This window comes from Thermobia domestica, chromosome 15, assembly GCF_964235325.1.
Source record: "Thermobia domestica chromosome 15, izTheDome1.hap1.1, whole genome shotgun sequence".
NCBI classification, from domain to species: Eukaryota; Metazoa; Arthropoda; class Insecta; order Zygentoma; family Lepismatidae; genus Thermobia; species Thermobia domestica.
In genome coordinates this window covers 25,052,547-25,078,294 of record NC_137468.1, presented here as the reverse complement: position 1 = coordinate 25,078,294, position 25,748 = coordinate 25,052,547, and the positions used below count along the sequence as shown (strand labels likewise).

General features: G+C 35.5%; 1 protein-coding gene across 11 annotated transcripts in view; it reads right to left on the bottom strand.

Moving 5' to 3' along the window:
• The window catches only part of Tlk (Tousled-like kinase), a 221,741-nt gene that overhangs the window by 79,157 nt on the left and 116,836 nt on the right, over window positions 1-25,748 (bottom strand). For all 11 annotated transcript variants that reach the window (XM_081741436.1, XM_081741437.1, XM_081741441.1 and 8 more), the window contains one exon: window positions 3,187-3,275. In XM_081741436.1, coding sequence (XP_081597562.1) covers window positions 3,187-3,275 — 89 coding nt within the window. The remainder of the gene's footprint in view (window positions 1-3,186; window positions 3,276-25,748) is intronic.

Sequence of the window (25,748 nt, the reverse complement as noted above, 5' to 3'; positions counted from 1 at the left end):
AAAAACACGCACACGGTGTTTGTCCACCACAAAGTTCACTTGGCGGGGGCTGGGATCGAATCGTATTTAAGAAGAGCGCGGTTTGTATACGAGGGCGAGAAGTCACACAGGAACTCGAACCCAGAACCACAAGCACTGAAAGTAGGCACTCGACCGTAACGATGAACATGATGTACAAGATGCATCCCTAAAGTAAACAGCAAACTCCACAACAATGTTACCATACTAGGACAACAAAGGAGACTTTTGTCTAAGCTTTCTATTAGTGCCTGTTTAAACTGATTCTATGCAGTTGGTCTTTTATGTAAGCGAGTAACAAACTCACATAGTGTGAAGTAGTTGTACGAAACTGTTGAACGTCAAATTTCATCCCCCGCCACAATGTATTTTCGGAAGTTTTATTCCGTACTACAATAACCACAAATCCTCTTAATACTCTTTGTTATTGATTTGTTGATGATGTTCTGTTAAAAATGAGACACTCTGCACAACTAATTACACGAATAACTTATTTTCACGTCCTTGCTTAAAATTAACCAAAACTTTTCTTTGTTTATCTGAAGCATGGCTGATAGTTGATGTGTGGCTTATGCCTACCAGCGCTCTTCAATGCACGAAATTTCTCCCATTCTCTTCATTCCTTGATATTCAAGAAAGTTCTCCCCCCGGATCATCAACATTTTTGCGTTCATATTTGGAAAGGCTTTTCTTGGTTCTTGATAATGCTTCACCATACACACACTGTCCTCAGTATCTGCAATGTTTCGGTAAAAGATTATCGAATTTATATCAAAATTTTCTATTAGAATGTTGTTCTATTTCGATGCGCGTGTTTCTTACAAACTATATGTATTTGCCGCAGGCTTTCCCAGATACAAACTGCATCAAATCAGTTTATAGGCAGTAACAAGAAGCTTAGACAGAGCTTTTTCAGTGTTGCTTTATGGGCGCATCCTGTATAATGGAAACCAAGACTATGGAAATTCTTAGAATCTACTTCACAGTAACACATGCATGTCATGACAAAAGACTCAGTTTCTTAACATCAGCTTTTTTTTCTTTATCATCAAGGAAATCCTTGGGTTTTCCTAACCAATAATCTATAAATATAGACTTCAGATGATAGTGACCGTGCTTATACAGTCCATTTAACTTCCTTATAGTAGCCCTCCTGTGACAATATTTACTGTGTCGGATTTTAAGTTCTATACATCAATTTATGCTTTCTCGTTAATTCTTGATCCTGTACATAATCTTATACTTGTATAAAGCAAAGCTACAAATTCACTCAACGTAACATAATTAAGGTATTGCAAAGGAGCGTACCCACGGGGGGTCCACCAGGTCCGGACCCTCCCTCAAAAAAAAAAAAAAAAAATCCCAACATTCAATTGTATACTTTCTCAATGAAATTATAATTCGCCTGTTTATTTCAAAAGTAACATAGCTCAAAATTCCTAACCTTTCAGAATGTTTGAAAGTTTCGAAACGGAATAAAAACAAATGGGCGCAAGAACAACACAAAATGCTCTGTAGCGCCCAGTTTTGAAAGCACATTTGTGATTTTTTTTTTTAACCAGAGATAGACATCAAGATTAGCTTTCATTTTCTGCCCATAAGTCAATAAGGCGATTTCTGAGTTACGTCACTCTTGAAACAAACAGGTGAATTGTTTAATAGAGAAATGCTTGATATAGTATGAAAATTTGATCTTACACTTCATCTGTACTCTTTCTCTTATAAAAACATCTCTACCATTTTTTTAATATAGGAAGTATTTTACAATTACTTATCCTCTTTTAGAGTGCAGAATACCCGTTCAATACTACATAGACGTAGCGGCTAGTAGTATTGGACCCTTCAACAAAAATTTCTGGGTACGCGTCTAGTACTGCATAAGCATTATATTATAGGTTTCCGAACTATTTTAAATCACCCGAAATCAGTGCTAGCGGTCTTTCCATTGGTTTCATGGTTAGGATAATGCAATATGAACGAACACAATTTGGCACTAAACGAGCTGTAAAGTTACAACTTCTCCAAGATTTCCTCATACTTAACGTAATATATACTTTTTCGCAAGTACATAAAATGCTAAAAGTTTCCCGTCTTCTGCAGTTACAAATTTCCTTATTAATTTTAATAATTTCTAATTCATTCATACATGTTGGGAATGCCGAGTCTTCAACTAAATATAATTTTAATTAGTGAGGATTGTGACTTATTTAAGTCCTTTCATTAACAATATGTTAAACAGCAAATTTGGAGCAACACATCAAACTTAACAACGTCCATACAACGAAATTCTTCAGAAAAAGCTGAACACTGTTCGTGGACTTCGTTAATGTTAATTCAAATCCTAACTTCACATGGTTCGACAAAACTGTATATTATATAACTACCTTGTATAGCATAACCAGGAGTCAAGAATATACTGTTGTTAACGAAAGAAAGCTGACTTATGTTTAAATATCGCTTCAGGATTGCTCTCATTTGTAAATGCAGGACATTTCTGATATTTTGATGAGGTATCATATATTTATCAAGCTTTAATTTTAATAATTAATTTTAATTTGTAATGACGAGATTAAAATTAATAATAAAAAATTACGCTCATAATTTCTGAGTGGAAACAATACATTTTGATGAACATATCCAGTGTGTACAAGTCCACAGCAAAAAAACATGAGCATGTAAGTTTATTGTGAAACGACGAAGTCTTTTGCTCCAAAATAAGTGTACAGGGGAGGACGCCGAAGTTTCTCCTAGCACGATTCGTGCCATTTTGACGTTATGTTGATTCCCTGCGATCTTAGGCGTAGTTTCACAATAAACTTACATGCTTATGTTGCAGGTTTTTCGCTGCGGACTGTACCACTGATACTCGTGTGCATCCGCCACCGGAAGTACCTATGTACGCATACACTGACTGCCCACACTTTTTTTTTTTTTCCTTTGACGTAAAGAGAGAGTGTTTTCCCTACATGGTTTTGTGCATATTGTGTTAAAACAAACAGAATTTATTCCACTGTTATTGACGAAATAATACGTCTCCTATGGCTATGCACTTTCACCGGCGAGTAAACAAAGCACAAAGAAATATAACATTGCTCGATTTGCATCATTCTTCTTAATTTCAGTAAATGTAAATAACCATCACCTATAATAACTGTGTATTTAACGTACCCTTGATCCAACAAAACGAGCTTCTAGTAATTCTTGCTTTCTAGGATCTAGTGCCTGAAAATTATCCATTTTGATTCCAGCGACTGCTCCTGAAAAGAATTAAAAATTTCAAAAATTACTGATTGCGATAAACCAAATAATAATTCTCAATTCACATTTCCAAATTTATGTATTATTTTAACAGTTGCCTCTACAGTTCGAGATAAGGTTTAGCCTTCTGAACTACCAACCTCCACAGATATATGCTTTTTCTCTTACCAAAAATAACATCAAAAATAACAGTGATGGATTCATATGCTAACCACGGATCAAATGTTACTATTTCATTTTAAGCCACTGAAAGTTCCTAAGAACAAGGTAATGGGGCTAGTAATTAATGAGGAAGTCATTGAACAGGGTATAACGAAACAAGAATTTTAGGAATGACAAAAAAATGCATCTAAAGATCGCGATCTTGGCCAATTATTAGTTTTTGGATCAGGGGCCACAAAATATTTGAACGATCCTAAATCGAGTTTTCGTATTTTTTACGGAATAAGCACATAATACTGAGTTAAGTGATAGTTTGGGTTTGGCTACACTGTATGTAGTTCTCCAGATATAAGGCCTACAAGAAAATTTTTGATTGAAATATATTGGATCTTTTGATCCAAAAATAAGGTGGATGAGAATGCAACCCTTGTTTACAGATCTGGCAGCTTACCAATTAATATTTTTTTTCAGCAACAAATATAATCTCTTTGCTAGCATTTCATATCATCTTGATTTAAAAAAAAAAAAAAAAAACTATCAAAAATATTAAAGACTTAATCAATCTCCACACGATTTTTTTAATTTTCGTGAAAAAAAGAGAAAATATTGCAGTACTTAGGAAACAATCTAAAGTACTAGTAAAGAATAAAATACGTAATTCCAGTCTTTTACTTTTGCAACCCAGAATTCTTGAACACAATATATGAAATTTAACTGTCGAATCTTTAAATTTCTGCATTACAAAGTGTCTGGAGAAGATTTATTCATTTAATAAAGTTTTGTAATTATTAAACGTATAATCATCGAAATTTTAATACTATTCATTATTCAAACCATTTAGAAAAAAATTACAAGATAGGATTAAGAGCACGGAACTATTTCTTCGCAGAAAAATGAGTTGGCACACAAAGAACAAAGTTTTAAAAATATATATACGGTATATATAACTGTATATTGTTCACCGTATTGGCTGTAAACACAAACACCTTACCATACACAAGCTTAAACCCATTTTCTCGTATCAACAATATGCAATTTAAAACCAGTTCTCTTATCAGAAAAAACAAACATAACAAATGTATGCATTCCTCTAAAGTGTGGTACGAAAGGAAAAATAAGTCAAACCAGTAAGTAAATAAAAATCAAACAACGAACGCCATTTTGAACTTCGCTGAACTTTGAACTATTTAAATATAAGAACGATATATCATTTACCTTTTAAAACAAAAGTTCAATTTGTGTAGTACAAAACTTAATATCGGTTTTATTACAATTGAAAAAAAAAAAAAATTCAATCATTTGTATTCTATAATGATTTCCAGCTCACTTACTGCAAATTGAAAAGCCTCTACGCATTGTGGTCGTCCGTTAATGGCTTCGTATGGAGGTAAAAATTGTCAGTTTAATTCTGTTCATCAAACTGTAATCACCACCTTTATCTCTGTCTCTTTCCTTCCACCATGCATTCTAGTATATTTCTCAGTATATTATTTCCGAACAACTAATGATCTAAAATATTTCCTCTATCTCAATACTGATGTATATTTTCCTTATTGCTTTTCAAGCCCATTTTTTAAACGTTTCTAATACTCCATTCCTGGTTAAGCGTACGCGTCTTTGCCGCGGGAGACCCGGGTTCGATTCCCACGTTAAGCTGTAGGTTCACGTCTCATATAGATTCAAAAGGGGTTGCTAAACTCTAATCCATCCAATTTCCTCCACTCCTTTTTCTCCGTACCCAATTTTTACCCCGCACGGAAACTAAATCAGATCAAAAGTAGTCAAGTTCCATATTCCTCACCTACATGATCAATCAAATCTTAGGGAAGTATCTGCATGATTAACATCCAGAATGAGCTAGTTATAGATGTTCACTTTAAAACAACAACCAATTCGGTAGTTAGAAAAAAAAATAAATAGTGTAATATCTGGGGAGTAAAGCTTGAGGTAAACTGTGAAGAGTATATTTATTAACCATTTAACATAGGATATTACAGACCAATTTCTTTGCAGCATTTTTTCTTTTTAAAAATATTTTTTTATTAATTAAAGCATATGGCAATATTAAAATTTGAAAAAAAAAATACAATCATACATCAGATGTACCGTGAATGAACAAGTGTGAATACGTTGTTAGCTAAGACTAACACAAGTGCTCTTTGTTCTACGGACAAAATTCGAGACAAGACACAACTCTTCCAACAGGGAAATACACATTTTCGAGATGAGACAGCCTCAAACCTTGTTTTGTTTGCATTCCTATTTGCTCAGAAAGAGTAAGGCTTAATAAATATAAAACGGGAAATTTGAATATTAAAAAAGAAAATGTCTCCTTTTCCCCTTTCGGTGTGAAGTTTTCGAGATTCCCTTTTTTTAATTAAGAGTTTATATGCCGAATTTGATATGTCCAACCCAAGCGAATCCTCACGATTAGACACATTAAGAATCGGAACTTTTAATATTATAGAAAATCTAAACCAAATGTTCAGTTATATTTTAACAGTTTATATGTTTATATGTAGAGTTGCATTTGAGGGATTTGTGAGATACTCTATTCTTGGGGGGGGGGGGAGATAAATTGAGCTTCCAGTTCCTTTTTAATCCTTTTAGGACATGATTTTTTTAAAAAATCTTTTGTATCCTTTGCTTTTATAAAGGAAGGACTATTCTCTCCAAATTTCCCGTTTCTCTGCTGTAGTAGTACGGCATAGGCGTTGATGAATAAGTTACTTCTACTTTATTAGCTAATTAGATGATTATGACGTCACAAATTTATCGCGGCGTATTCCCAAATCGTAAATAACATCTGCAAGAAATTTACTACTATATCTTATGGTACTTCTCTTCTAGACCGCTATATTTAGATGTTAACATTACTTTTCCTTTTCGGTTATTTGTAAAAGTGTAAACTAGTTTAAAGTTTACTTTGACCCCTAATGAAAACTAGTTATGCAGACAAACAGAAAAGTGTAGTTTTAGTTTAAATCAATTCAAAATTGTTATTGAATATTTCTCTCTATTTATGTATGTATGTATTTATTTATTTATTTATTTATTTATGTCAGGAACACAAAAACAACGTAATATGAAAAAATCACTTTATTAGCGAACCGCATGAAACGTTTTCTACAAGTGTCTCATAATCTTCTGTACTTTTACATTAATCAATCTTCCAAAACATTTTTCACTAGTCCTGCATTACTTACGAATCCTTTATTTTTCTTCCTTTCTTTCTAAGAAGAAATGATACCGTAAATATCTTAATAATAATATTTTTAACCACGTACACACCTCATGAAGTAAATAGTAACACCAGTTAGATTTTTAACATTATTACGTCTTGTCCAATTTTATCGACAAAAATTAGTTTCTTATTCTAGTTTTTTTTTTTTTTTTTTTTTTTTTTTTTTTTAATATTATAAATGCTTAGTTTTCCTGCTATTAGGTTTCCACAATATTAACTGTAACATATCGAATTTTAACAGGATTTGAGGATAATTTTCAACTCTTTGCAAATATCTGACTGTTATATAACAAGCAAAGCCAGACTGCAAGTGAACTAGAGTCGATGGAATCTTAGTTTCGAGGTACGCAAGTGGTATGGTGGTGTGTGGTACACGCCTGGAGAGTTTGGTTCTTATTGATCGGTAGTGTCAGGTCGAGTCCTGATGGGAGGGGAAACAAGAGACGGAAGAGGGGGAGTACAGTGATCTGCTCATATATTACCGGACACTGCGACCGCATTGCGAACACAGGATCCAACTTCTCTAGCGATGCTCTCAGTTTTAGAACAAAGCCACTGACAAAGATTTTCCGTATTTATGAAATATATATATATAATAAGCGGAAATATGTAAATCTTCATCTACGTCACTATCACCTGCGTAATTATATGTTAATGTGCTTTAATCAGATTTCGCAATATTACAGATAAGAGCCTAGATACGTTTAATTTTATATCCATGAACGCAGATTGAAAAAAAAAAATCGGTCGATTTCTTTGAACTAAACAATCGAGTCATAGCATATTGTAGAGTTTAATTAAAATATTTAAAAATGAATTAAAGTGGTTTCGCAATAAAAAATGTCCAAGTGAAACTAATTTCCAACCAGTATCTGTCCCATCTGCATAAACTGATATACCATATTGTAAAATTGTACATGTAATATATAATGTGAACAAAATAGTTATAAGCAGGTTGAGAAAATAGCTATTTTCGATTTTCTCTATCTCTCTAGTATATGTAATCTCTTCTGGTTGCATTTACTCCTGGGAAATCTCATGAAAAACTTTAATTTAAAACTTGATTCGGAAATGCTAAATGATGAGGCTCTCTTTCTGGATATATGATAGAAAGAAATCCAAAAATATCAGGGGGGCAGTGATAGGGCTTTTACCTCTGGTGCGTGAGGTCCCTCGTTCGATTCCCGACCAATAAGTTTGTCGTAAACATCGTATCCGTGGGTTTTCTCGGGGCACTCCGTTTCCTTCCACTTTCTCATTCCTCCAATTTTTCCATCATTCACTTGCCTTAATCATCGTCTCTCTCAAGCCTGAAGGGCATAATCGTGGGAAGTTAATCTGAAATTTTCACTTTTGCTTATGTACTGAAGCTTACCGTCCCTTTCTACACCCACGCTATATCGAACGTGGACTTACAGTTTAAGGAGAAATCCGAACCACCGTAACGCTTTCAAATTTCAATCTCCTCCCACTGGTAATCGAACCCGGGATTACTTGCACCAAAGGCATGGGCGCTAATTACAAGACCAGACGTAAGGGATACATAGAAGTCACGACACGCGTAAAGAGAACTTTCTCTCCCCCCCCACACACACACACAATAACAAGACTGTCTTCATTTCCCAATCAACGCCCAAATGTAAAATAGTTTTACGACAATTGAAGAAAAAAAAATATTCTTTCTTAATCTCTAACAGTAAGTGTAACTAGGCAGTTCTATTTAAGGTTGTAATTAACACCACAGCACTATAATTATTCAAAAGTTTAAAACGTCATTATGCTCTTGTCGGATTACATTACAATCACGCACCATGCTTACGAGATCAATAAGCACTATGCCGCAAGAGGCAGAATTTCATACAAATCTAATTTACAGATGTGTGAATGTATATGTAAATGCTATCCAACTAGGAATCTAACTTTTTTTTATTTTAATTTTTTTAGTATATTACTATATTTATTTTCTTTGGTAGTCTCTAAACAACGAACAGTTTAAGAGCAACATGCCATGAAATTAATATGTAAAGTTTGGAATGTTTAAATCAGGCAAACAACTAACTTAGACAGAAATTTACTGGGCGAATAAGTAATTGTGCTTCTTCGTTGGCAAGTGACTGATATGTGCTTGTGTACGTGGTCTTGGATTCGACTCCAGGTAAAGCTGTCTCAGTAGTGGTTTCATCTCCTATAACCTCGGACCTAAACCGGCACCGTTCAACTATATATAATCAACAAAAAGTAGGCAGATAGGTTTAAGATCAATGTGTTGTATGCATCAGCGTTCGACAACTATTTGTATTATTTTGTAGCCAAGTAGCTAAAGCACGTGATCCAGGACTCGATTCCAAGTAAGGGTTCCTGTTTCTGCTTTAAGCAATAATATTATGTTCGAAGATGACTATTCCCAGGCGCTACAACTTCTGAGGCACGAAGACGACCAGATGGTGCATGTTCAATTGAATGGAGGTACAGTGCGAATTAGCTTAATTTAGCTGACTTGACTTTTAAATTATTTTTTATTTAATCCGTTTTTAATTCAAGTAGTTCCTCAACTGATTTACAGTGTTTATCATGGCAACGAAAAAGTCTGTGACGTGAAAGTCAAACTCAGGACAAAATGCACCAAAGAATAAGAACATTTCTACGAAGGAAAAGCTTGAAGGTATAAATAACTTTAACTATTACGGTTAAATATCAGATTGTCCAAAAAAAGATTTTGACCTCCAAGGCCTTTGGAGGTCAAAATTGAGAATACACTTGTTATTTGAAAATACTGTTATGAAACTACATTTGCAACATTTTGTTCGGTGGTTTTCTGGCATTTTTCCGGCAACACCATCATCCCTTTGCTACAGAACTTCTGTGGATTCTGGTCAAGGCCTCTTTTGAAACACCACAATTCAGAGAGTTCTGTAGAGACTGAAATAAATGAGTCTGATGATGCCAGGTCCAGGCTATACGGCGGTTACACTAAAACCACAAAGCAAAATCCTCTTAATTCCTGACAGGTCGTTAAAGATGTGTGCGGGCTGGTGTCGTTAGCGTGATATACGACACACCCTTCTGTTGACCTGTTCTGAACAGTTTCTTTTTCACTGCTAGGTGCACTAGCGCTAATTATCAACAGTATAGGTTCGAGTCTATCGTTCTGCCCGGAAGCAGCAACTCGTGATGCACGATGCCCTTCTAGTCCCACCAAACACACAGCATAACCTTCCTGAGGGTCAGTGTGGGCCCAAAGCGACATGGTATGAACTTATGTGATTTGGGTCCTAGTTAAGCCGTAGGTCGATGCCTCTCTTACATAGCCTCGCTGCTGAATGGGACGCTAACTCTAATCCAACCAACCAACCCATCTACCGCTAAGTACCGAAATAAGGCAACTAAGGAGCTACTTGAGAATTAAGATTTGCGAACTCCAGCTTAGGAAGCTAGATGTAACGGTACTGTAAGAGCTCACTATGATGACCACACATCCCTTAACTAGTGAGAGACCTTCCTGAATGATCTGCCATTCATTTAGGATAACCCTCAATAAGTGAAATTATTACAATACAACGAAATCTTTAGTCGAATATTATGCAAGCTAGTATTGAGAGGTAACGCTAGCATAACGTAATGCTGACTATGCAAGCTTTAACTCCTTCCATCCACTTCTCATTCTCTTTACTACTTGGCTATCTGTCTAACCCCTTCGACATAGACAACCCAACCAACTCTTATGTACAATACTGTAGTATCGCAAAAGGATACCACTGACATAAGAGCCTCCATGACAGAGGCTGTTTCCAGGGGACTTTCTTTCTAAATCCACGCCATTCTGCACTGTACACGTTCAGTCGATTCCTGACGTTGCTCGCTGTCTGCAAAACATTACTAATTAAACTTATCAGTACTTTCGAGACAGTATAATCATCGTTAAGAAACTAGTCTGAATATCAAGTTACGTCATAGATTGAGACACTAGGTTTCTCAGAAATGCATGTACTCGTTTACATTATGTCGTAAAGAATTATAATTACATACAGTAGAATCGAATGTACACCATGGGTGCATACAATCTTACCAAAGCGAGGACAATTATTGGATTTTAATAGTTCATTTAGTAAATCATGTTGTAGATCAGCGTTTCCCAACCGGTGTGCCGCGGCACACTGGTGTGCCGTGAATGGGCCGCTGGTGTGCCGCGAGAAAATTGAAACAAAATTATTAATTCTATAGCAATTAAATTGCAGGACAACAGGAAAAAATGTATATTTGTATTTCACATTACTATCAACCACTAATATGAATCTACAGTTTTAAGTTTCATACCGCGTTACTTTTCTGTACATTTTTAATATTGAAAAAGGTATTTGTTATCATTGTTATGACGTTATGGCCGTTATTGCTTCTTTATTGTTGCAGACTATTTCGTAACTTTAAATTTTAAAATATTCAATCCTTTCGATAAAACAAACATGCATACGAATTACCTACATTTGTGTTTTAAAAGTAAAAGAGATTAGTTTGTTCGTTCGTTATTTAGTGATCTTCCTTGTTAGTGATTTGGAAGTTTGGATGCAGCTTTCGAAAAAGAAAGTGTATTTTTAAAACCCTAAATTCAATATTTCATTGCAATTGTTTTCTATTTTAAAATTAGAATGAAAAACAAGCATAATGATTTACCATGGTGGGAAACCAGTGAAGGAGCTTTCTTCTCTGTGAGGGATCAGTAATCACAGAAAAAGATACCATGGTATTTTATATTTAAAAATAATAAAATCTATGAGTGTGCCGCAAGAATTCAAGTTACAATCATAGTGTGCCGCAAGTTGAAAAAGCTTGGGAAACGCTGTTGTAGATAATACATGGTAACAAAAAACATGCAAATGGCAACTATTTTCTCATCAAAAGTTATTCAACTGGCATATATATCCCCTCCTTGGTTGGTTAGTTCCTTTACGTATTCTGACGCCCCTTTTCAGCACCGAGGCTATGAGACGTGTACCTACAGCTTAACGTGGGATATAAACCACTGTACACAAACTATGAACAATACACATGACGGAGCTAGATTTGTGGGGGGTCTGGTTCGATCCTAGCTTCGGCCAAATGGGCTTTGTGGTGAACAAACACCACATGCGTGGGATTATTCGGTGTTCCAGTTTTTCCTCCCACTTTATTTCATCATTTCGTTCATCACGAAGTAACAATGGTCAGGTGTCCGAAAACGACACGTTCTTAAATAGCTAGTGGCATGGCTCCCTGTAGGTGATGACTCAAGTATGTTTACATATCAAACAATTTGCAAGATGACCTAATTTACAGATGATTCAAGCATTTAACAATACGGCAAAAAAAAAAAAAGTCTACAGATGTTATCAGATAAAACATTAAGGTCATAGGCTATTCCTGTTTTAGCTGTCTGTCCTACAGCCCATCACAGAATAGGCCTATGGAAATTTGGTTTACTTATTATAGCCAAATCTATATCATTAATATAGACTGATTTTCCAAAGTTATCCTGCTTCCCAAGGCAAGAGATCAAGACGTCTGTGCAGGTTGTTTCGAAGAATTGGATTTTGAATAATCTTACATTGAGACACTTTTAGGGGATTCGAAACAAAATGCAAAGTCAGTCGAAGCAATTTACAAAGCAAAATAGTCAGGCAGTATTTCACGGAGAATTCACTGAGTTTGTAAGCCATATCGTTACCGTCAGTTTCGATGTTTATTACCTGCTGCTTTAGCCAGAACAATATCTGGGAATATCCAAATAAATACAAACTACTCCTGAAGAATAGCTTAACGCGAATCGAAAAAAAAAAAAAAACGGCTGAGGTGGATCAGTGATAGAGCGTTCACCTATGGTGGTGGGATTCCTAGTTCGATCCCAGTTCACGTCAAGCGGGCTGTGGTAGACACATACTGTCTGAAGGCTTTTTCGGAGTTCTTTCGTTTCCTGCCACTTTCTTAATTCCAGCATTTCCTTTATTCTCATAATCACCGTCTCATTCAGTCTATGGGACATACACCTGAAATATTTCATTTTGGAGAGAAAAAAAAATCGCTCGAAAGATCTCTCACAGAAATGTTTCAATGTAAATTCCTGAAAGATTTTTTTTTATTATTAAAATAATGAAATGAAATGTTCTCAATATGAAAAATCTTACGATGTTGTTACGAAACTCTACACCATTTGGTGAACATCTAACCGGGCAAACAAGTGGAATAAACTGTGTGGAATTTAACGTATCACTATTACTTTGGGCTAAAGAAGGTGGATGATAAATGGACGTAAATACAGAATAGGAAATTGCTGAAAGAAAAGTTTACTCTCCCATTATCAATTGATTATAAATCCTAGTATTGGAGATCAGCGTGAAGTCTCGGGGAAAAAAAAATCAGTTTGAAGCCTTAAAAAAAAAGTCATACTGCATCAAAATATATTATTTTTACTGTAAGTTATCGTGAAACCAGTGGCGGCTCTTGGGAGGAGTCACATCGGTAAGAATTTAAATTTTATCGCTACAAGTGAAGATGAGAGAGAGAGAGCTTACCTAATGTACTAATTATTGGGATCTGGGCTTTCGACGTCGATGTCCATGTTAGCCCATCACGTATGAAGGATGACGTCCTTCGACGATTACACTGCTCGGGGAATTGGGAAGGAAGGGGCTGGGATCATTATATTAGGTACCATCCCTGTATTTGTCTAGTGTGAATGAGGGAAACCTCACGAAGGATGGTTTCCCACCTAAAAAGCTTCTACAGTTTTTTGACGACCGAGTGTTCCCATGGAGAATCCAACCCGGGACCGCTAAGCTTTTTCCCTTAGCTTCTAATGATAAAATTTTATTTTTTAGCGATGTGACTGCCCCAAGAGCCGCCACTGCCTGGAACATTTTTTAAAATCAACGGTTGTATTCACTCTACATAAAATGGTAAATTCACCACTCATTCCTGTTTTTAATCTCAGGCACTGAGGACTGAACAAAATGTTTATAATATTCAATCAAAATATAATATTTTTACGAAAGTTATCGTACAACTTTTAAAAATGTGTCTGAAGGGATCTAATCCACCCTTTGCTCTTCAGTGTTCTAATGTCCATCCAAAGTGGATGATTTGGAAGCCTAAAAAGAAATATTCGCCATACTGCATCAAAATAACAAATCCGTAAAAAGTCAAATCTGCTGTCTTAGAACAAAATTTCTTAAAGTGGGGAAGGGTAAATTAGCCTTTTCTTTATTGGTAGATAATAACCCCAAGCTGTGTGTTCATCTGGATTCCTTTACTTAAGAAAAAATAATCTGTATAACGAGTTTTGTCAAAATCGAATAATTTATTACGTAATTATCCTGCAAAATTATTTTCTATGTATATATTTAAACTTGCAACATGAGGCTGATTTTAACCCTCTTTTATTCCCTTATTCTTGATTAATTCTGACATTAAACAATAAAGTAAATTGTATGAATAAGTTCACTTATGAGAACATACGTGTTAAGTTCTGCCAAAAATATCAAAACACAATAACGCTATATTTATAAACTAACTAGTTATTAATGAATGAAATATGCCGAACTAAGTGGAAAGGCGCACACTACAAATGTTTTTGATTTTACAAAAAAAAAAAAAAAAAAAAAAAAAAAAAAAAAAAAAAAAAAAAAAAAACACTATTGTGACTGCCTATAGATTTGTTACTAAGTTGGCTAAAAAGCAATTGGCGAGGTAAGTTCACAGTTAACTTTCAAACATGACTGCTCACGCACTTAATGAGGTCACGACACGATAGGTTGCACGCCTTATTATGTGAGACCACACCCGAATCTGGTAGAACTGAAATCAAATACAAGTAGTTATTACACACTGCTCTTGATGTTTAAAAAAAAAAAACATTGAAAAAAAAACGCGTTTCCTGACTGACATCGCCAGCGTCTGTGACCGAAAGGTGTAAATATTAAGTTCATTTTGATACAATAATGTAAACAATAAAAGTTCCTTGAAATAGCACTACCGACTGGCATTTACATGAAGACCCTAAATTGATAGCGATGTTCAGGTATGTTACTCAATACGAAAAACATTTCGAAATTTTCAGCGTAATATCGGCAGGTTATCCTGTAGGCTAAAGATAATTAATAGGCTAATATGCTAACAAATGATGAAGGAATTAGTGAAACGTAAATATAAGATGATGAGAGGATCCCAAAACAAAAATGCTGTTCAAGAAACTTATACGCCTGGGATCATTCTAACCAGTTACCTTTCGCACCAGATCTAAACACACTACTATTCAGCCACCATGCTCTCCTGTATACCAAGAACAATTCAATGCCACTAATGGCGAATGCTACTGCCGTTGTAAAATTTTCAGGTCTTCGAACCAGTATCGAGGAGGCAACTAGAGAGCTACCCAAAGCAAGTGGTATCAAAGCAGAAAGTGAGGAATAACGACAATGGGAATAAATGTGCTGGCAGACATTACCCAATTACAAAGTGTGTTAGACGGTCAGCACTTCTTCGGATGCAGTTCCTGGGATTTGTATGTAAATACATCAATAAGTGCAAAATTGTAATTTTATTTACGGCTTTTCGAACAAAATTATTAATCGGTACATAACTTTGCAATAATGCTAGTGATAAAGAACATTACCTGTATCACTAACAAAATCAGAATTATTTTCTCTATAAGTTTTTTTTTTATTAATTCTTTACATTTATTAGAAATAGCCATCAACTTTGGGGCGTTAACATCAACATGTCCAACTTACAGTAGAAGCAGAAGTGATTCATTACATCCCTAGCAGATGACATGCAGTTTAATTTTGAAGGCAAAATACAGTTTTCATAGTTTACTTTTCAAGAATAATCTGTTCAGATTGCTTGCAAATTGTATGGAAAATAACGAGAATCATCACTCAGAAAGTGCTCAAATTTCTATGGCACAATTCCACTTGTGGCTATTTTCGTACCTCGCCTCAACTAGACACCCACGGCAAAGAAATGGTTCCGCATTTATACAAAGACAGTTAATGCCTTGCAACTGAAACACCTCCAGCAACAGCAATTTGTATATTACTACTGAGTCCAAAAGGCTATAAGTGGCTGTATTTGTAAGTCAGCTCAGAACACGATAATTTTTCTCTCCAGAAGATTGTTCTTTTAAAATTACAAAGAGATTATACAACAATCTTTAATTCGTTCAACTTTATTAAAATATTTCATGGAGTATGTATTGCTTGAGCCGTATAATCTCTTTTAAAAGAATTAAAGAGCAGAGTATAAATATCTACGTTTAAATGTTTTAAGGCGTTGACGAGTGCCCTGTGTTTGATTTTACTACCATTACAGATTTCTTGTCTTTACACTTCTGTAATAATTGGTCTTTTTAAAATGCACTAATATGTTTGTCTTATGACAGACTGTAACTCGAACCTAATACCGTGATTGCGAAGCGAAGATACTCAGTAACAAAGAGAAACACGGATGGATTTTTTTGGTCTCAAATTTAAATAATTCAAAACTTTAAAGAAATATAAGAATACCACAAAATGAATACTCATACTACTTCTAAAAGTTCACACAGGCATATGTTGATAAATCAGGCGGTTGTAAGGATTGAAATTAGCACAACTTAAGAATAGCTAGCTATTTTACTCAACGTGCTCAAGATTTCTCAACTATTCTAAACACATTTCCTCGTTTCTCTTCAACGTATCAGTAATCAGAGCAGACATTACAGTATTTTCTATCTCCGGTATATAATCGATTCCAGATTTCCAAAAGTATACTCTATATTTCAAAATTCTACAGACAAAAGTCCACGTTTAGGTTATGTAATAATTATGATCTTCATTCCACAGCTCCTCCAATTCCATGTCAGGAAGTCTGAGTAGCGCATGACTTTTGCATAACAAGATGAACATAATACCACTAGTTCCATACTTTACAGTCATCCTGTTTCATTAACTTATTCAAGGACTAGAAAGACCTAGATTAATGTCCAAGTCTAGAGAGAAAAACTTCTGAAAATTTCTTCTTTCTTAAGCATGAAGTTTCCTCTTGTGAGGATATGAAAGTTGAAACTTTTAAAACTTAAAAGAACACAACAATTCTAACATTTTGTTTTTTTCCTTTTTAGTTATTTCGATAAATCTGAATAATCCACAATAACGGAAAGATATATTTAAAGTATGATTCCTTGAATTATTTTACGAGTAACCAAACAACAAGGGCCTTGTGCAGAGTCGTTTTGACGCTTGATTAGTGCCATACTAAAGAGTTCGACTAACATATGTTTCCTGCAGTAGTCAGGTCTTTAGTATAATGCTAATCATACTTCAAAACGACTCTGCATAAGGCGGTAAATGTTTAACGAACTTCCAGAAACAGGCTGAGATACCCATTAATACTCTAACCATCTCTAAAATAACGACAATAGGAGACGTGGAAGTCGGCTAGAACTTATATTTAAAAAGGTACCATCCACGCACACCATTGGTGGAACTGAAGAAAAACTTAGAAAACCTCAGTCAAGGTTAGAACCTAGGATCACTTGATTACTAAGCAAAAACTCTAATCATATACTAGATGAATTATCAAACTCAATATAGAAATATTTAAATACGAGTCGTTAGTCAAAGTGATTATTCAGTACTCGCTTCAACAGGATTACTTATTACTCAATAGTTACTTTACTTCCTTAATTCCAGAGCATGATATTTGTATTTGATTTGAGTTTAGCAGAGGCTATATGAAGGATATATGGACCTACAGCTTAACGTGATATCCGACCCACGTGAGCTCCCGCCGGGTTCAGAGCACAACAAATCGAATTTAGTTACATTGCATGGGCTTTATGACACTTTAAGTCGTCAGTACGTTATAGATGGTACAGATATTGACATGTGTAAATGAGTATTACAGGGTTACCACCTGGCCGGTTTTTCACCGGCCTGGTCGGAAATATTTGTAATTTTTATTAAAGTCTGTGACCGGTACAAACTTTTTACTAGTCCCTTTATGACCTTTTTTTATTTTTTCAAATTTGTATCTACTTCGAAGCAATTTCATCTAGTTCGAAGTATAGATTTAAAAAGTAACTTTCATTCTGGAAATCCAAAACTGTCACCTTTCACCATCTATCAACGATTAATATATTTTATTCATCTGTTTCAGATAATTTTAAAGAAATGACAGGGGCTGTATCAGGGAAAATTTTAAATTTGCTTGTAAGTATAGTTCAAAGAATAAATTTCACTTTCCAAATCCAAAATTGTCACGTAAAGCTTAATATACTTTTGTTCATCTGTTTCGATAATTTTAAAGAAGTGGTAGTTACTGGTAAATACAATAAAATGATCAATGCTGATTTCAGCTTCTCATTTATAGTACAATGTATCTATTAAGCTTATTAGTGAATGTATTATACTAAGGATATGCAGAATACAGGTGCTGATGCACTTTTTTTCACGGTAGTACATTTCCTTCCTCACAGACCTATATCATAATTTTGAGGAAATGCCAGTGCTTTTATTTTTCAGAGTTGGTAAACCTAGTATTACATGGATAAGTCCTAAGTCTTGCTATATTCTGGTACAGAACATACCTGTTTTTATTACAATACAATGAAAGCAAATTAATATTTCAAGCAGTCTCTCGTGCTGTTTGGATTGTGCATATACTGCAAAACTTATGAATTACTCTAGCAAGAATGAAGCCATTGTTACTCTGTTCTTGTGTATGTGCTGCATGAAAATCCATATTGAACTTGAAGTACTAGTAAATTTTAACCACTTCCGGTTTCTGTAGTGTGTTGCGAATGGTGATTATGTTCCTTAAGGCACTGAATCAATTGAAAAAAAAATACTGTATTACTGTTTTAGTTATACGGCGGAAAACAATGGCAAATTTCAACCACTTCCGGTTTGAACAAGGTGTTAATGTACGAGTTCTGGAACCTAACCTTTTACTATTTTTGCTCCTCTACGTGTCAACACACAGATGGACGTATACAGCCATTCTATAACACTGACACATATGCATAATATAGTTTGGATATCCAATTACATATGAGAAATTACATTGTCATTTTGATCAGCTCAATGAATTTCATCGATTTCTGTTTCATCTTTGGACATTTCTGCTTTTTTTCGTTAAACGTTAATAATAATGCAAATAATAGTGTAGAATGGATCAACGAGAGCAAAAGTGGAAAATGCTCGCGGTTCCTGCTTTTAAAATTCGAATAATGGGAGGAAATTGACTTAAATAATGTTAACAGCATTCTCGCTGAATATCTTTTCCTTACTAATGCGATAAGGACAGCAGCTCGACATCGATTAGACAAGATTTTAGTACTCAAAAAACAAATACAATTATTTAGAAAATCAATAATCTAATCAAAACTGTTACCGTATCTGAACGCATATTACAAACATTAGAATTATATTGTGGAAGTGTAATTCAAGTTACATTAAGTATAGAGAAGAAGAAGTGACAGTTTTCTTTTTTTTTTTCTAACGTAAGCATAGACAGGTGTTGAAAAGCATTCTTTACATAGCTGTATACTGTATGCAGCAGCTGAATCCCTTTTGCATTCACTCTTTTAATAAATTCACTCCAAGTGGATTCTATGCAAATATCTCCTCTCCATCCCTATGATATCACAAGTGACACGTGCCCGCACCATTCAATTCTATAGCAAGCCTTGTCAGCAACAGAGCATCAACTGATCACTCAAAAGGGGGGCAGGTATAACTGGGTCTCTGTCAGCTCATTGAATCGATCTAACTACCGAACTTTCATTTCTAAAACAGTATTATTTCAAACTAGCATCAATTACCCGCTTCGTTGGGTTAAATTAAGAAAAAATAGTAATAGGTTTCGTTAGTCATTTTTTACTATTACTAAAGCGCTTCTTGATATGATGATTTTTATATATCCCCTCTCCTCCCCATGTTGACACGGCATCGGAAGGATCACTGTTCATCTCAGCGACCTCGAAAACTATAGATTCGACACTAACATCGGTCATTTTGATCATTTGTAAATGTTTTTCCCCTCCTTTAAGTTACATCGTCAAAGTGATATGACAAAAATCATGCAATCGCAATGCCTTTTTTCTTTCCCTGTCGATACAAACCACATGATGTGTCGTATCCACTTTAAGCATGGTAACTGAGCAAAAGTTATCACATTTGCCCATGTATCTTGCAAGTTTTTGTCCTAAATCCCTTTGTCACTTCTTGTCCACGTCCTGACTTTCGAAATATCGTACTGATTACCCTGTGCAAGCAAAATTATTAATGTCAACATCCTCGCCATTACTACGATCTTGCTACAAGGATTTAAAGACTTGGTTAGCAGTTTTAATTATAGCTGCGTCAGTATTACTTCTTGCTTGCTGGGTTTGAATTCAGCTTGTGTCAAATGAACCATCAACTCACGGGTGAAACAATCCTTATTTTTGAAATTACCCAAGAGTTTTCTTTTTAACTTAATAATACGATTTCATTTGTGAATAACACTAAAACTGAGTGAACTTCTGACTCATGTTGTTCCCGCTGAGTGGCTTTTGTTCAGTTTTCAGTACAATACCCATCAAAAATAACTGTTGCTTTCGCTCCGAAGTTTGTGAGTACATAGGACAGCTACGAGTTCTACACGTCAAGATATGTTCCATGTGTTGGCCAAACAACATAATGTAGAAGCCAGACTTCATCTATAACGTACACAGTGTTTTTGATTTGAGTTTTAGAATCTGTGTCATATTCAAACATGTCATACAAAGCGGACTTTTTCGTTTACATCACGAACGTTTCTGTGAAGCGAGAAAGTGGATAGGGTGCAAGTTCGTAAGCAAAACACTGTCGGAGTTCTTCGGACTTCACTGCGCATATGATTCGGTTGAAGATTAGCATGGTGTTTACACCCAGTACCTCATCACGGATGCTCACTGCATTGTGCATTGCGGATAGTAGGATGACTATCTTTTTGTTTAAGTTTCACAGTCCAAAAGCATTCCGTCCATTCCTTCCATAGCAGTCAATTCGATTTCTTTAGCTTTATCACAGTTGACCATTTCATTACCTACCATCCCAGTGCTTAGGGACGCGAGCTCCGGATATGAAGGGAATGGAAAATGCTGGCAAAACCAAGTCAAGGTAATATATCACGCGATTGATTGCTTTGGTACAGATCCACATGCCGACCAGTGTGAATTTCATGCCTATCCTTGTTTAATAATTTTTCAAGACATTCTCGTAAGTGGCACGCTGCTGGCATACTTGACACGCACTTAGATATTACCTTTTCAGTCATGCTTCTCCTATGGGTGAGTCTACCACTGCTCTGCATTGCTCTCCTTAAAACCTGAGACCATATACCACTCCAAAATATATCTTTGCTGCAAACAGTGAAGAAACAGTCTCGTGTAAATCGCTGGAACTCATGAGGGTCCATTTCATCCTCCAACCGCAACATTTCATGTAAGTACAGGTGTGCGTATTTGGCATACAAAAGATGCCAGTTGCATGGAAGTACGGTAACATTTCTCGTATGCTGTGAAGATGAAGATTCAAGTCTCCAGGTTTTTCGACACGAATGAAAAGATGAATAATTTTTACAACATAAAAGTACAGGGCATATAACTTAGAGGTACGAGATTTTTTTTTTTTTCTGCAGCAGCGTCCATAAATAATTTAAGGTCATTTGCAATCTTGATTATATTTGAGTGTTGAACAACTACAGAGGAATACAAACATCTCGCAATTGTCGCACACACTCCTCAGTGGTGTCTAATTCATTAAATATATTTCTATATATTGCAACTGCTATGTTTAAAAAATGAGCTCGCAAAGCATGAGCAAAGAATGGCCTGACATCATCTGTGAAATGGAGTTACTAGCTTATACACACAAGACCAAAGTTCTTCAATGCCACTACCTTTTATTATATATGCAACTGCTCCCATAAATGACATTAATGTGTGGAAAACCCCAAGTCTAGCAACCACTGTCGGTAATTCACCAGAATTTCTACATGCTGCTACAATGTCATATGCTTTAGCGTACAAAGGTTGGACGAACGTGACTAAGCACATTTTCTGCTTGTTTCCTGCACATTCTTTGCTGGCAAACATAAGTGCCGAGTATATAGCATCCATGCTTGTTGACTGAACATTGCTGAAAGGTAGAATAACTATTTGAGATGTTTGTAGATACTGTTGCTTGTCATCAGCCGCATGAATCTATTCCACTTCGGGCAAGTTGGTGTCTTCAACCACTTGAGTATCATCCATGTTACATCGTACAGAAGGTGGGTTTGTGTTTGGTTATTCAGAAAACGAAGGTCTTAATATCGTCAATGATTAAATCCGAAAGACCATTACGTTTGCGTGTGTACGTTAAAAATGGCATCTTCCATTCATTCTTTGACAGTGTACGTTCTTTGAGCCAAGGTATTGCTCAATGATACGCGAGCGACTGAATATGGATGGAAAACACTAGAAAGTATTCTTGTACCAAGCAAGAATGTCCAAGGAACCCGCTCCGTGTAATATCATGCATCTAATATCCTGTAACTGTAAAAATGGCTGTGGTCATATGTGCGGTTGTCGGAAAGCAGGAAGTGTGTGCTCTAATTTACGTCAGTGTCGTGAAATTGGATGTATGAGTACAAAACCAAATGAAGACCATGGAGATGAACGAGATAACAATAATAATCTCATTGATTTCTAATAAAATAGATCTGAATGGACTAGTTACAAAATCTAAAGTGCATACTAACGTTTAATGTAAACATTAGGTTTGATTTGAAGAATACTAGTAGGAAAATTGAATTCTAGTTATAAATAAGACATTTGAAAACAAAATTGCATTTAAATGATTATCGTAGTTGAGAGTGATTTTAAGTATGTGAATTACGGTTGTCCCATACAAAGGAGACTACCACTTTCTGCTACTTCCAATGCTGTCAATAAATATTTTTTGTGCTATATTTACTTGGTGTTAAATGTCATTAAAGCTTACTTATTTCATTGGGAAAATGTACCCCTGTTTTCAAGTAAAATACTAATTGTGATAGTGAAAATGATAGTGGAGTTTTGTTAACATATGGCAATTGTCAGTGTTACAAATTTTAAACACTTTATATGAAAATTACGCTTTGTCCCAAAATTTTGTGCTTTGTGCTTCTTCCACAGATTGGGCCTGATTAGTATAAGTTTTACCTCGTTCGAATTTACGTTTCTTAATATTTCCAATGATATAACTCTTGGTCCTATGTAATAAGAGAAGGTGACTAGAGCCGTGAAAGTGAATGTCACCGTATGCACTTTTGTATAGAGGTGTCAGAAAGTACTATTGGTTATCAATTTTTTTTTCAGCTTGTATTGCACCGATTTGTGTCATTGTTGGCTATGTTTGAGATAAATATCAAGGACATCTGTTGATGTGCAATAACTGTCAGTGTTGCAAACCTCCTATGATTTCTGAAAATATACCTTTTTAAAATAAAAAAAGCTGTTTTCTTCTTCCTCTTCTTCTAGAAATTTAGCACGATGGGCATGTGTTATTCACTTAGATTTTCTGTCTTTCAAGCTTTCCGATCATATATGATCCATGGATTTGTGATAATTAGAACGATGACTAGAGCAATAAATGTAAAGGGTGACGATTTCCATAAAATTCTTGTCGTAGTTTAAAGATGGCGGCCATTTTTTAAAATTGCGGGAAAACTTACAGTGGGATTTTAGGGGACTTTTAGTATGTTATTCCTGACACATTCACTTACTTCCATACTCATTTTCAGCTTGTTACTAATTTGTTCCTTTCTTAACCCTATCTTTACTGGACTAAGTTGAGAATGGGTTGGTATTGTTGTAATTTAAACATGTTTAAGAAGATATGCAATTCACCTGCACTTTATTCTTTCAGTGCTTCTTCTTCTTCTTCTTTTTTTTATTAATGTTCAATTAAAAATACCACAAAAGAAAACCTTGAGGACTAATCGTGATACGCTGACAGTATGAGTAACGCTGTTATAATCCAACTAGCTTCTCGATTTCTGCGCGATACACCAACACCTAAATATATGACCATATAAGCAGAACCTAGATTTTTTTTGGGGGGGGAGGGAGGGTTCCAGTACTACAAGTCTACAAGCCACAATGTCTATGTAGTATTGAACGGATATTGTTCTGCATCAGAAAAGACGATAAGTAATTATAAAATTATTCCACGAGTACAGATGAAGGGTAACATCAAATTTTAATGCTACATCATTTCCCTGTTGAACAAGTATTGTTTTATCAAGACAGTGTACAAATGTAGGCAAATGTTGGGTTAGGATTTTATTATTTGGGGGGGAGGGCGGGATTCGAACCCGGTGGATCGCCCCATGGGTGCGTCCTGCCCTACAGGTAGAATATCAAACCACGCTCATGAAATGATGTTAACAAGGGAAATTTTATCAGGAAATGTGTATTTTTTCGGTAACTAAATGCAATTCGTTCACTGAATTAAATAAAATTGAACTTATGCGTAAAGCATGTTTCTTTCTCAAGTATGTAATATCTCGAAATTTTCCAACCAGTACCTCGTATAATATGAACCTTACTTCCATCTGTGGCCTTTCATTATTTTATTATGTAAGCTTAGGGTTTCTTTACATTTAAATGGCAACATATTATAAATGCAAACCTACGGATTCATTATCGATGTGGATTTTCCTTTTTTATTATCAAAAGGTGGCGTTTCAGATTTCTAAATGAAGGTTTCTTACTGTGATGCAGTTCATATTCACACAAGCGTAGAAAATATTTTTGCTCCCACAGTTTTTGACTTCTTTTTGTTATCTCGAGCAGCCTCCCACGGTCTACATGGAGATCAATACACGCAAAGCACACGCCTTGGCACAATCACGCTTTCACACCGAAAGGGAACTCCTTCCTCCGGATCTGTATTAAATATTAAGACTCACGAAAACAGATTTTGTTCTATGTCTAAAAATGATGGATCTTTACTGATCTCGTCTGGACTTTTTTTTGTTTCAATAAAGAATAAAAAAATTAATAAGTAGTTTCAATAAATCTTATTTTTTTTTAAATCAAATTTCCAAATACAGGAGGTACTAGATCATTTTACTATAGGATCAGGAAGAATGAGAAATTGAAAAATATCGGTATTTTCATATCATCGTGTGAGAACCAGAGGAACGTAACTTATTTTCGTAGGTTTACAGGCGAGAGGACAAAAATATTTTCTTAAAAAGATACATTTTTAATAAGATGGTAATTGAGCTATATTACAAGAGATGATCGACAAGGAGAACAGATGGCGTTACGTTCTATTTACACCAAGTGGGGTTTTCAAAATTATGTCCAAACATGAAGAAAACAAAAACCGCATTTTTGGAGTTACGTTCTTCTGGTTCTCAGGCGACGATATATGAAATTTTAAGTGATTCTCAATTATCTTTATGAAGTCAAGAACATTCTAATGTGCAGTACTTTAAAGAAGAAATCATGACTGGTTGAAGTTTAGCTATGATATTTGGACCGTCGAACCACACACGAGACTACCGGAAATCGAATCTGGGTCTTCTGCGCCAAAGCCATGTATTTTTCAGTTTTATGTCCCACGATTATGCCGGCTAGCCTAATGAGACAGTTTAGCGTCCCTTTCAGCAGCGAGGCTATATGAGACGTGTACCTACTGATTAATGTGGAATCTGAACCACAAGACTCCCACCGGGAATCGAACCCGGGTCTCCCACGCCAAAGGCGCGTGCGCTAACCGCTTAGCCACGAGGGAGCTCTATGATGAGAAATGAATACAATGGTGGAACGAATAACGTGGGAGGAAACGAAAGAACCTCCAGAAAACCCACGAATAATATTTGTTCACCACAAAGCTCACTTTGCGCGAGATGGGATCGAACCAGGGACCCCACGCACCAGGTAAACGCTCTTCCACCGAGCCACCGTGCACCCACAAAGCCACCTATCATAACGATATAGCGACGAGGAACCTCCAAAAAGGAAAATCAAATTCATTTAGTTATGAATATATAGGCA